A 13,827-nucleotide genomic window follows, 5' to 3' on the forward strand; every position below is an offset into this window, starting at 1 on the left:
ACACACATTTTAATAGATTATTTTGCATACAGAAATATATTGAAACCAGTGGCTGCCATCATAGACATCAGAAAATCAGAAGCAACAATCATTACAGGTAACCATGTGTTTAGTTGCTGGGCTAAAATATGTGATCTTACACCATCTTGTATTCAGAGTTTTACCATCAGCAGAACTTAATTTCGAGACCAAAGACATTTAGGATACAAAAAACATTTATTTGATTTGTCATAAAACAAATACATCTGTGAGAGTAACTTCATGTATTGTTCCTGAAAAGCATCCATTCACCAGATAAATGTTTATTTACTGACCAGCCTAAGTGTGTGATCTGTATAGATCTCCAGTAGCATCTTCTTCTCTGAATCTAAAACACTTTGAAGTGTCTAAGCAAATTTCCACCCTTGGGTCATGGTGTTTTCACCATCTTGCTTCCACCCATCAAATCTGTTCAGCTGTGTGTAGACAGACTGCGGGGCATGTGTGCAGTGGGTTTGTCCTGCGACTGACCCATGACTTAACTGGCTGTCACAGGGGGTGAATGGCTTGCCAGCAAGCAGCTGTGGCTTTTGTGCCACAGTCAGGCCTGTGGCCTTCAGTCCAAGTGTCTCTCTGCGTGCGAGAGACATAATAGTGTCACTGTTGGTGGTGCTAAAGAGCCCGTTTGTTGATGTTGAAGATTTTGACAGAGTGGTCGGCGCTGGCGCTGGCGAGCTGGACCCAGGAGCTCTCCTCCTGGACTTCACTCTCTCCCTCAGTCTGTCCGGCCATCTTGTTCTTGGGACCTACCCGCCCGGCCCGGGGCCTCCAGCGGAGCCTCTTCACCGTCAAAGCGTGGCTTTGTCTGCGAAAGTATGTGTGGTAAAGGGAAACAACTCTGGCTGGCAGAACAAGAGATAAACAAAATCCATAAAAATACTTTCTATTCATTCTTTACTACTGTCTCATCTCTCCTTTTTAAACAAACATGTATCACAAACTTCTGTAACTCCATCTTGTGAGCAGCACTGAAGCCAAACACTGCAACCTGAGGAGCAGAAGCCTTCTGATACAAAGACAACAAAAATATCTGACTTCAAAGGCGACTCGCACAGAAATACACACAAGCAGCGGTCGATGCCTTCCTCCATAACTGCTGCCCAGCCCAACCTTTTTTTTCTCTGTAACACATATCTGCCTCTCAGCACAAGTCAAACTGAAGCCACACTACTGTTACTGTGACACATTGTCATTTCCATCTCCTGCCAGTGGCCATCAGAGGCCTTTCAGAGTTACATGTTATGAACTTCTGATGAACTGTCTGTGTTGTAAGGATACGAGATGTCCGTTTCTCCACAGCTGCTCCAGTCATGTCCTCCAGCAGGCCCCTGGCCAGGGCTCCACCTGTACAGCAAGATCCTGCCGCTCTCCAGTCCCACTGCAAGCAGGAAACTGTGGAAGGCACCAACACACACACACACACACACACACACACACACACACACACACACACACACACACACACACACACACACACACACACACACACACACACACACACACACACACACACACACACACACACACACACACACACACACACACACACACACACACACACACACACACACACACACACACACACGGCTCAAACTCTGAGGCAATAGCTTAGGAACAAAACTGAAATGTGCAAGTGTTTTAATACTTTGACTTTTAAAAAAAATCAGTTGCTGTATATACCTGTTATCAGAGCAGAGTACGGGGCAGAAAGTCACAGCAGTAGCAGAATCTCCTACATCCAAGATGGAAGAACACGGCTTAATCTCAGGAGGAAGCATGTTGTCCTCAGAGTCCTCTAAGCTGCACGGTCCCCACACTATCACCTGCACACACACAAAAACTTGTATTGATAGGGCTCGGCAATGCAGCCACAATATCACAATACATATGTTGTTGAATTTCGTTATATAGCATTTTTATTGTAATAAAATAAATTAATGATCTATAGCGACTATTTTCCCTCCCCGGTCACATCCACAATACTGCACTTTCCAGTGTTTCGTGGGCATTTCAAATAAGATCGCCACCAACAGTGTAGGTCGAAGTGACTTATACATATTTAACAATCTGTGTATGAAATTGAATTGATGTACCTTGAGATTAACATGTCTCGACTTTGATGTAGAAAAAAAGTGTCACATACTGACTCTTTGTTCCTTTGTTATTTGGTAATGATGTTGTTAAAATGTCATCAAAAAATTAATAGTATAATATGTGTTCATAATACAGTATTTCATTAAAATTTCATCAAAAGTCAGTGGATAGTATGCCTACAAAATGTCATGATGAAGATCTTCAAGATCTTGATACAATTTCTTATTTGCTTATCATTCTAGAAATGCATATGAAGCCAGAGTGTGCAATGTTTTTAGTTGATATATATCTTCATATCACCCTTGATGCTTACTAAAAGAATGCATTCATTACATTACTACTTCAATGTGAAACCCTCAGTTTTCTTTTTATCACCTTTTGGCAAAGACTTACCCTCTTGTCTCGACTGGATGTCACAAAGTACTTGCTGTCTGGACTCCAGTCACATGACCAGATGATTCGGCTGTGTATGGCTGTGTCCTTCCCTGTGTGCGCGTACAGCGAGAACTGGGGCTCTGCATGAATGCAAACAGGTACAGTATGAAGAATGAATTCAAACTCAAAACAACGTTATCAATTCCAGCACTACATATATTGTCTGACTCTTCCTTTTTGATAACAGAGAGCTGGTACTCTAAACTTTGTCATGATTATTGTAGCATGACATCAGCATGTCTAGATTCCCACCTCACTGCTCTGTAGCAACAAAGCCTCTCCCGAGCGACAAATAAAGAACCAAACAAGACAGAGAACCTCATTCCAGCCCTCCATTTCAGTCAGTTTTGGTTTATGACCTGCTGCTGTTTATTTCCCCAGCGTAAGTCATTTCAGACCCCAGATTGGTTTTCCCCAGAGAGCTTGTTTGTATGCTGGTGGCAGCCGCCTGTCTGCACGTCTGCAGCAGTGCTGCTCTCCACTGACACTCACACACAACCGAGCCAGCATGTACACACAGCCATAAAAACCACAGTGTCGCCACAAAAGTCTGAGTTAACCACCACATCGTGTCTATGTGCTCTCTACAAAACACACAGAGCTGTGGGTGTGTTGTTTGGGACACACACATGTTGCACCTCCTTCCATTAACACTAATCTGAGGACTGTTCGGGGCGCGGTGGACTGTTCGGTCTGACCTCACAGAGAGAGAGACTTGGGGACAGATAAAGCAGAAGAAAGAGGAGAAACTTTCGGTTGAGACACATTAAGCGAAATACATCACGATGATAAGAGCAGCATATAAAGAAGGCTACACAGATTATATAGACAGCTGTACAAAAACAAAGAAGAAAAGGGAAGAAACGGTTTTCTTAATGAAGATGTCTGTGTACTCGACCAACAGGAGAGAGAAAGAAGGAAGAAGGGAGGAGGTAAGACAAAAGAGGCAAGAGGAAAGGATGGGACACAGAAAAGGTGAGAATGGAGGGAGTCTGTTTGTTTGATCAGCTCTGACTTCGTTTAACCTTCCCTGGTCTGGCCTGCAAGACTGTGTGTGTGTGTGTGTGTTCTTCACAATAACCTTGAGTGATTCAGCAGCCAACCAGAACAGACGGGACCCCTCCCCTCCAAACCCCCGCCCCCCCCTCCACACTCCTGCCCTTCCTCTCTCACAAACACCATCCCTGCCTCTGTGCAGTCAACTATACAGGCAAACAGCAGAGTGCAGGGCTGCCTAGCCTCTGCCAGCGCCCATTAAGAGCATCCTGAACTGCCAAAAGAGCCGTGAGATGCGTTACCAGGTGCAGGTGGGAGGTAATCCTCTGGGCTTAAATGTCGTGTTCTGCTCACCTTGGATGCAGGATCAGGTTATTTGTCTAAGTCAAGGTGCGGAGATTCTCTCATATAAACAAACTCTCCAGGAGCACGCTCTTGTTTACAACAGGGGTCCCGCAGGAGGTGAACGGAAAGTGGGGATGCACAGATTGCACTTTTTCTCCACCAACTCAGGACACCACAGAAGTACTGTGATCCCAGTGATTTTATTATGACCATTGGGGGGGGCATTTTTTTTTTTTTAAATGTATATTTTGGGGCTTTTTCATGCCTTTAATTTAATTTACAGGATAAATTTAATTGACAGGATAGCTGAAGAGAGACAGGAAACAGGGGGCAGAGAGAGGGGAATGACATGCAGTAAAGAGCCGTCCGATGCGGGACTCGAACCGGGGCCAGCTGCAGCGAGGACTGTAGCCTCTACACATGGGGCGCCTGCGTAACCCACTACGCTACCGACCGATAGAGAGATATTCAGAGTGAAAGGGGGAGACGGAGGGGAAGACATGCGGGAGAGGGCTCCGAGCCGGATTCGAACCCGGGCCCTATGGTATGCGCTCTACTAGGTTTGGCACCGGAGATGCCCCAGATTCCTTTTTAAAGTGAAGTTGAATAAGGTATATATCCATAGTCAATGTATTGGAGAAGCAGGAAGGAATACAGACACAGAAGCTAAAAACAGAGCCACCTAAAAGAATCTGTTGACACTATATATTGAGTATTTTCACCACTTTATCTTGCCATCAGACATCCCTGTCTAAGTTTACATGGGAAACACTGAAGCCATTGTCTATATACTCTCTTCAAAGGCACCAGACTCGTTTGACAGACAGTAAATTTACCTTGAAGAACACTGGGGTTGCTGCCTTGATGGATGGATTAATTTGTTTCTGTTATTGTGACTTTTGGTGTTTTTAAGGGTTAGTTCAGGTTCACCAAAGTCACACAATAACATAAAGAAACGAAATGATTGGGCCAGTTGAGGACCAACAATTCCTGTGTTTTGCAAGGTAAAATTACTGTTTTTGTCAGTGGAGTCTGGTGGTTTTGAAAAAAGCATAAATGGATGTAACCGCTTCAGTTCCCCATCGGAAAGGGCCGTCTGACAGTGCACTTGATATATATATATATCTATATCTAGATATATCTATATCTATATATCTATATCTATATCTAGAAAAATATTGACTTTTTTACCAAGTATCTCATACAACTCCTATTTAAGAAAACCAAACTATGCCTTTCTCTCTCGAACTCTCTAATCCACATGTTAAATTAACTTCAAACAAAGAGACATACCGAAAACAAACGGGCAAGAAAGAAAGTCTGATGCTGGTAGAGGAATGATACAATAAGGTATTAAGGGGGAAGACACTGAGCTGCAGACAGACGAAGAAGAAAAAAATAAAGTGGTGTAACTTTCTATCAAATGTTCAAGCGCAAACAGTAAGGTAAAATATGAGAATTTGAGATCTAGGGGAGCATTTAGGCTCTCAAAAGGATTCACTGACAGTGGTGACCTTCTAGAAACAAATCTGCTGCTCTAACCATTAATGTCACCACCACTGAGTTAACTCTGAAACAGGTCAAAAGGTCAAGCAAAACAGACAAAATGAGTTATATAGAGAGCAGCAACGGGGGCTTTTAGATTGATGTTTGCAATATATCAAAATAACAAAAGGCTGTAGTGTTGTGGGTGTGTCGGTCCCAGGAGCCTCAAATCAAACCAAAGGCCGACAACAAGCCGCTACACTACCGCTGCTTTTGTAATTCTTCAAACAGGTTGCACAGCTCTAGAAATGTATTTACATCGTTGATAGTTTCCTTCATCTTGATCCTGAAATGTAATGCACGCACACACATTTGATTAGCTATTGCAGTAGGTTGCAACTTTGCTCTACTGACGAGCCGTCCGGTAATAAATGAGGTTGAAGGAGTATACAGGGAGGCATTTGTTGTATTCGGTCTAGTTAGTGTCCATCCTGAAAGTCTTAATGCATCATTTCAAAGCTTACTTATTTCGTACAATAAAGATATTCAGTCTGTCATTGGGGGAAGGTTAGTGAAATTCATATTGTGGTCAATTTACATAAATATGCAGAGAGAAAAAAAACCTGGTTTCAATTAATAATAATCTTCCTTTATTAGCTCCTTTTTGGACTAGTTTACTCAACGCATCACTTGTTTGGCTCTTCACCGTATTAATTAGGGGAGTCCTTCTAATCAGGCCAGCTTGACTTGGAATCTGATTTGGAACAAATCTGCTCAGTGGGTTTACCTTATTTTAATTAATTTTTTTAGCCGAGCTGGTGTTGTCTGCCAGTGAGACTCCAATATTTTCTTGAAATCCACTCAAATGCATTTTTAATCAAGCTAAATTTGTTTGCAAAGCACCGTGACGAACTATTACCTCATCCCGAGCTGCTCCGCATTAGAAAAGAAAATAAATCACAATAATCCTTTAAGATGGACCCCTTGTAGTCGGACAACGTCTTCCACTTTCTTACCTGAACTTTCAGGCGTGGGCTGGTTCCGTCTCCATAGAGACCAGGTGCGATCGCGGGAAACAGCCAATAGGAGTTGTGCATTGGGGGAGAAAGCCATCTGGGTGACGGTGAGGGTGTGGCACGGCAGCGACTGCAGCTGACGCCACGTGGCTGTACTCCACAGCAGAATCGATGCATGCTCCGCTTTAGATGCCTGGAAAGACAGTTTGGATTAGTTTAGCTACAGAGAAACAAGACGACGGTGAAACATAGTATCACGGCTGGAATGTGTCGGATCAATGTGCTTAATCAAGGCCGTATTGTTACACGGATAGTCAGTGGTCGTGTCGGTTATTTGAATTCCTGGATAATAAATGTTCGTCTGTGGTAGCCCCAGTAATATGTGTTTGTTGTTTACTGAAGAAGCATATGACATGACATGTTTGAGCCTGGTTTGAGACAAACAACTCATAATTGAATGAATTAAACAATGTAATCATGCCATTTTCTTTTTCTTTTCTGTTCTTCTGATATTCATCTAAAGTGTTAATTTCTGATGCCAGTTACTTTGTCACAGAGACCAAAGCTTACATCTGTATTACATCTCGTATGTTAGGAACATGCCCACAGCCTCAAATGTTGTTCTGAGGAACTGCAGCATGTATTCATGAACAACCTGAAACCTGCACTGTACTTTTATTACCATCTTACAACTGTTAAGTTTGTTTTCTCTCTGCAGCAGTGCCCCGGTGTCAACAGCCCCACCACACACTTGAAGTGAAACTTAAGTTCCACTGGCATCATTGTATTTGTGCTGCTTTCAGACCGCACTCTTTTAAAAAGATGATTTCCCCTTATTATTATTATTATTATTATTTGAGTACTTTCTTTCTTCCTGTAATGCAATTTAGCCCTCCGAAAATAAATAATAGAAGATGAAGAAGTGGGTTGAGGGATGAGGATGGCCGAAGCAGGGAATAAAAGGGAACATTATTGTGCAGGGAGAAAGGTAAAAAAAAAAAGAAAAGAAAGAAGGGCAGTTGAAAGAAACAGGAGATAAAGGGAAGAGCCAAAGGGAAGGGGAGTGACTGCATGCCACAGGAAGACAGAAACACATCCGTGATGCCAAACAGCTGTGCGTTTGTCTGTAATCAAGGTCAGGACAATGTCGGTACTGTCAATACCTGACTGATAGCGCCGTCTCACCCTGTGTCTGTGTATATGAGCATGCAGAGTAAATATGTCAGGATGCTCCTTCCTCTTTGATCTAATGCCCTTAGATCAGAGAGGGCAGGTGTACGCGGTCTCTGGCCTCGATCTTATCACACTGACCTTGCATGCCGATGCCACCACCGCCCTGGCACTGTCTGAAGCGAGACAGAACATCTCAAAGCCGTGGCCGTACCTGAAGGAGACAGAGGAGGACATTAATCACGGACGGGACTCGAGCTAACAGGCGTACTGAATATGTGGAAGGACAGACAGGATCTGAAAGACAGACAGGTGAAAGGAGGAGAACAACAACAAAGAAAGCGCTCCCAGTCTGACAGTAAATTATTCTCTTATTCGAAAGCATCACCCCGACAAGCTTCCAGGCTTGAGCCGTCGCTGCTTGCTGACAGGTAAATAAGCAGACAGAGTGTGAAATTAAAATACTGATCTGCGATGACTGGTCCTTCTCCCGCTGACAGAGATGAACAATGATGATGCTCCGGCTAATCACTCGCAGCCTAATTACTTTTAGCTTGCCGACTATCACCTGCTTGTTTTAAAATGTCAACAAAGTGAAATCACAGCCTGCAACCCGACGGAGAGAAATTCCTCCCCGACCACGAAAGCTTTCAAATGCTGCAGCAATTTGGCCATGACGCCGAGAGTATTATTTATGCCACAAAAATAATTCGGCCACTTACTCATTTTAATGTTCCTATTATGCACTAAATGATTCAAAGGGGTGAAGCCAAATGGAGGTATGCTTTTCAACACACACAATGCCCACACCTCGAATAAACGGCCACGCCATATGTCATGTTTATGGCAGATTGACAGGTAAATGGATTCAACATTGGCTACAAATGGAGGCAATATATTCAGCTTGTAGAAGAGGCTCATGGGATGGCAAGAAGTTGGATTCTGATTGGCTGATGAATAAAAGGAGAGAGACAACCAAGAGCTTTAGGAGGTCCATCATTTTCAGTTACAATAAACCCTTTGGGCAAAACCAAACAAACATAATTCCATCTGGAAATGTTCCTTCATTAAGAGTAATAACAAGACTCTGATGTCTTTATAGGGAAAGAAAGTATATAAAAAGGACTTACGTAGTGGATTGCTATTGAATTAAGGCTCAGGACTCTGGATATTGTTTACACCAGCAGGTAACTGAAACTGAAAAAGCACTGAGGGTGTTTGGATACGCTGTAAGCAGAGAGACATTTGGATACTCACAGTTTCTGGACCTCGGGCCACAGTGTGTTCTGGAGAAGATGATCCTCTGGTGGAGGCTCTACACACACACACACACACACACACACAAAACACACACACAGTTAAGTTTAAAGTCCTTATATAACTGTCATTTGCAAGGCCCTGAAAACTGAGCCGTTTTAAAATTCAAATACAACCAGTTTCCAATTTACTAAATGAGGATTACACCCAAGTGGCTATTATAATTTCCCTCTTTTAAATCCCTGTTCTGTTAACCCAAAGAGCGACAGATAGGATCCTGAATGCGTGCATGTGTGTATGTGACAGGCTTACAAGTTAAACAGAAAAAAAAAGGCTGAACTAAAATGTACACGGCAGACTGAGAGCACGATTGATCGCCTGGAGACAATGTTCTCTCACATTCACATGCAGCCTCTTTTAGCATTTAGCTTGCATGAGATACTCAGCCCTGCAACTTGCCGCTATTTTGAAACAACTGCAGCTTTATCTCAGATTCTTAACGGCTGCTGGCTTTGAGGGGGATCAAATCTAGCCCGGTGTCAATCCTCTCCTTCACACTGTGGGCTCTGCACAAGCCTGCGCTGCCTTCATGTTGTATGTAATTTAAAGCTACACTCCGTGTGCTTTTCTTGTTGGTCATTGGCTTCCAATTTTGCCTAATTATTAATTTGCCTCATTGCCTGCAGAAGCCAATCAAACGAGTAAAAATGCATTGTTAACAACAGTCTGCGCACTCGGTTGCTCCCTACGTGGCCCGGGGGTCATCGATACTTAAACTTTGCAATCACATAAGCCTGCTTTCTAATTAGCATTGCAGATTAAGGAGTGGCTTCAATCATGCTGATGACAGCCCTTGACACCCTCTAGCCCAGGGGTTTTAAAGTGCCACGCTACGTTCTTCTCATTTGACTCTCATCCATTTCCCATCTGCCCATTTTACTTCAACTAGTTCCTCAATTTTGCCTTTGTTTCTTGTACTCTTCTTCCTCTGTGTCCTCTCTACAAACTGACTCAAGCCCTTTTCCCCAAACCCATCCATTTTATAGTACATTTAAGATTTTTTGTAATAAGAGATTGGCTTTGTCTTGTCTTACTCCTGCATATTTCTGCTTCCCGTCACCTCTTCTTTCACTTTTCCCCCCTCCCGCCCTCTTTCCTCTGATCCCTTCTCCTGCTGTAATACCATCAGCCTCCAGCAGTCCCTGGGCTCTGTGGGAGCGTAGCATGGCGAGAGCCATAATGACCAACTGTCCGTCTAGCCACACATAATTGTCTCTTATAAGAACATCTAGCGTCAGGCAGACTGGAACTCAAATGTGTACTGAGGTTGCTGAGTGGATCGCAATGAGGAAAATGAATCAGGCCATCAGACTGTGGAGGAGACATGGATGCATTTGGGCTTTAAAATTATTTATCAGGGAGGTTTAAAGGACCAGTGTGTGAGATTTAGGGGGATCTATTGGCAGAAATAGAATAGTCATAGTGTTAATTTTGGCAGATATTTTAATGTTTCATCTTTTTAGCTTTGGCCAACGATAAGGCATTTCATTTTTTTAGTCAACTTTTAGTCAAAATGATCTTAATTGGGCAATGTGTGTGTTCATTTTGTCTTGCCTTAGTTCTATATCAAATGTCTTTTTTAGTCTTTAAATTATATTGAACATTTCAGTCAATCCAGGCTCACCAAAACCAATTTTATAATTCTGTGGACTTATTTCACAAAATATTTTATCTTATTATCTGCTAAAAAACACAGGTGTAATAATTAAGAAAGGAGCAGTGCAGTTGCTTGCAGATCAATCAACCCGTCGATTATGAGAGACGTTCCCATCGCCTAACACCAAAAAAACAATTGATTGGAATCTGCAACCACTAGATGCCAATGTCCTACACACTGCTCCTGTTAGTTAAATGAGGCTTAAATGAGGATGAGTTACGGAGATGAAGGGACCATGTGTTGGAAAAATACTTGTTTTTGCAGGTTTACACTACCAGTCATGATGAGCGGGTGGAAGTGAGACTCCTGGTATTGATCAGACACACTGTTGAACTGCCCGTCTTTTTCATTTGTTTTTGGTCCAAGGTCACCTGTAAATTAAAATGACATTTCTGTAAATATGTCGGAATACTGCATTAGATAAACGTAATAAAAATATGAAATTAGTCCTCAATTTATCAGGCAGAGCTGTCTTGAACTATGGTATTATGATAATTGATCATCAAATAAAACTTGGCCCAGACCCTGAGCGCTGAAACACTCGCATGCAGAGCTGAGCAAGTATTTTACCTTGAAATACAGCCTTGTTGGACAGGCCCAAGGCAGGTGTGCTGGCTCCTTCTGGAAGGTTGGCAGAGTCCTGGCAAGGAGACACACACACATCAATAACTATGTAGGAGTGGGCAGTCCACTCAGCACATTTTACAGCTGGAAAACAAAGTGAAAGAGAAACTACAAAGAGAAAGAAAGTTTTAGTGAGACATAATCTTTGGACAGAGGGCCAAGTTGTGGCTCTAAAGGATGTTGATTTAACCCATTGAAGCCTGGAAAGCGGATACGTCATTTTGTAGTATTTGTATAAGCTCTCAAATACTTTTTGAATTTCATTTCTATCTGCTACAGAGGCTGAAAAATCTATTATTTAGTAGAAGCGTTGACACTTCTGTTGAATTTCCAGAAAAACTTTTTTAGGGGCTGATTTTAAAATCGCCCAGAGGTTTTACAGGCAGTTTTAGGCGTCAATGGGTTAATCACTTGAATATTTCAACGCATGGAACATATAATAGTAATTTAACTTGGCACTTACACTAAATGTCAACAGCTTCTCTCTTGAGGTCCCAGAGATGTTAGCAAAATTCTCCACGAAATTACGAGGTGCTTGAAACACTCGCAGGACCTTCTCATCAGCCCCCGACACAAACTGAAACCTTCCAACCATCGCCAGACACTGCATGTCGTATCCATGGATCTGTGGCCGGGAGATTTCATGCCAGGTTGCCTGCAGGGTAAATTAAAAAAAAAGAAATAGCAAGATATTGGAAAAAGATGCAGATCTGGACTTAAGGATCACAGCTTCCAACAGATCTATGATGTTGTGGAACTGGGTTTCTTGGCCCGTTTGTATCTTAAGCTGGAAGTGTTTCATTTGAAGCGGAGAATCAATGTTGTATTTGGCTCCGTTTCAAAGTGTTCTCACAAGAGAAGATGCAAGGCTTCACTACAATGACCGGATTTCCTTTGGCACTGGCATGAAGTGGCACTACTCCAAACTGGCATCTTCAATAATGTAATAAAGACTGGAAACTTCATTATGTTTTGTACCTTAAGCAGATGCCAAACTGGCATGTTTAAGCCCACTTCTAACATCTGGATAAACCTGAGGTAAAGTAAGAAGTAGGCATAGTTTTCTGAGGCACTTTTTATGTGATCAATCAATCCCCGTATCTCAAGCCTTCCTGCCTTCCTTCCTAAACATTACTAATAAACTCTTTATTATTAAGTCAAGACGTACTTAAATTAAATCAGGGACCCAGCCTAAACGTATTTTAGCAAACTGCAGCACGTAGTATATATATTAGGTGCAGACTATATCCCACAAAGGTTAATACGACTGGCTGGTGTTAAAAGGAGAGAAGCATACTAAGTAACTATTGCTCACAGGAGACAAGAAGAAATAGAGAAGCCTAAATCCTTGTGTCGATATGGTGATGATGCCAGGTGTGTGAAAGCTGTCTTTTATATCGTCTCAGGAATAAAGAAATGTGGAGGGGTGGCTCTTCATTTCCACTACAAGCTCATTTCATTGAGAGGAAAGTCACCAATGCCAAGTGTTTTATTCAAATATCTAAAATGTACCCTTTTCTTTAAGGAAATTAACTCTGAAGTCTGTGTTATATTAACCCTCTGATGTCCTGCCATATTTTACTCACTGTGGCCTTGTTTTCTCTGCACTATATAAATCCTGCAGCTCTATGAAACAGCTCGATCATGGCTGGAAGTAGGAAGAACTCAAACATGTATTTTATGCAGTATAATTAAATTAAAATGCCATAAAACAAATTTAATAATATGGAATCTATATATACACAACATTTTTCCCAAGTGCTCACAAGTGTTACCAATAGGGATGGGAAGTGATGAGATTTTATTGAAGCCAATGCTATTATTGAATCTGTTCATCAGTCGATTCCCTCATTGATTTCTGATCAATTTTCTGATAGGGGAAAAAGGAAGTTCTACATAGGTTTTCAGCGTTAACATAATCTCAGAGTCTGAACACAGTGTAGATGAAATGGGAGAATATTTGTGCCGCATTTGCTTCTATTTAGTTTTTCTTGGGTAAGTAAGAAAATCTAGTAATGACAAAGATTGATAAAATGAACTGATAAGCTCGGAGGCATACAGTTCCAATTTGGAACCAGTAGGATTCCCGTATCTAGTGAGCAATATTGAGGGAAAAAAATGGGAGCTCCACATTCCATACATATTGAACTGTTGGTCTCTGAGTCATCCATGGCTCCCAGTTCTGCTGAGGAGCACATAATGTAATGTTTTTTTACAGGATCTGGAAAACCGTTTATTTTTGGCAAAATTATAAACGAGACATGTAGACAGTGATTTTGTTGAAATATCTGTATTTTAAGCTTAGATTTGGTTACTATTTTCTGTTTTGACAGTTTATTTCTGACATCATTTTCAAGATATTTAGAAAACAAATAGGCTATTCCTATTATCTCTGATAGGAGTGAACGATAGGATGATACAGGCTGTGAGATTTTGCTATATTGTTAATGCAAGGGTAACTTATCTGGTAATATCTGCAATAGAACACTGTGTGTGATGTTGCATTACTGAACATGACTGCTTTCTGGCTATATATATATATATATATATATATATATATATATATATATATATATATATATATATAGCAAGATTTATGAGAGTAGATCATTTATGAGAGAATTTGTATCAATTAAATTAATTATAAGT

General features: G+C 41.7%; 1 protein-coding gene across 2 annotated transcripts in view; it reads right to left on the reverse strand.

The window, feature by feature from the left end:
• The window catches only part of elp2 (elongator acetyltransferase complex subunit 2), a 32,498-nt gene continuing 18,671 nt past the window's right edge, over positions 1 to 13,827 (reverse strand). For both annotated transcript variants that reach the window (XM_059350612.1, XM_059350611.1), the window contains exons 13-22: positions 11,642 to 11,833; positions 11,125 to 11,194; positions 10,830 to 10,925; positions 8,838 to 8,895; positions 7,722 to 7,794; positions 6,411 to 6,603; positions 2,527 to 2,648; positions 1,720 to 1,862; positions 1,318 to 1,431; positions 1 to 844 (exon numbers count right to left, since the gene is read on the reverse strand). In XM_059350612.1, coding sequence (XP_059206595.1) covers positions 652 to 844; positions 1,318 to 1,431; positions 1,720 to 1,862; positions 2,527 to 2,648; positions 6,411 to 6,603; positions 7,722 to 7,794; positions 8,838 to 8,895; positions 10,830 to 10,925; positions 11,125 to 11,194; positions 11,642 to 11,833 — 1,254 coding nt within the window. In that variant the 3' untranslated portion in view covers positions 1 to 651. The remainder of the gene's footprint in view (positions 845 to 1,317; positions 1,432 to 1,719; positions 1,863 to 2,526; positions 2,649 to 6,410; positions 6,604 to 7,721; positions 7,795 to 8,837; positions 8,896 to 10,829; positions 10,926 to 11,124; positions 11,195 to 11,641; positions 11,834 to 13,827) is intronic.

The sequence above is a fragment of the Centropristis striata genome, chromosome 14 (assembly GCF_030273125.1).
Source record: "Centropristis striata isolate RG_2023a ecotype Rhode Island chromosome 14, C.striata_1.0, whole genome shotgun sequence".
In the NCBI taxonomy this organism is placed as follows: Eukaryota; Metazoa; Chordata; class Actinopteri; order Perciformes; family Serranidae; genus Centropristis; species Centropristis striata.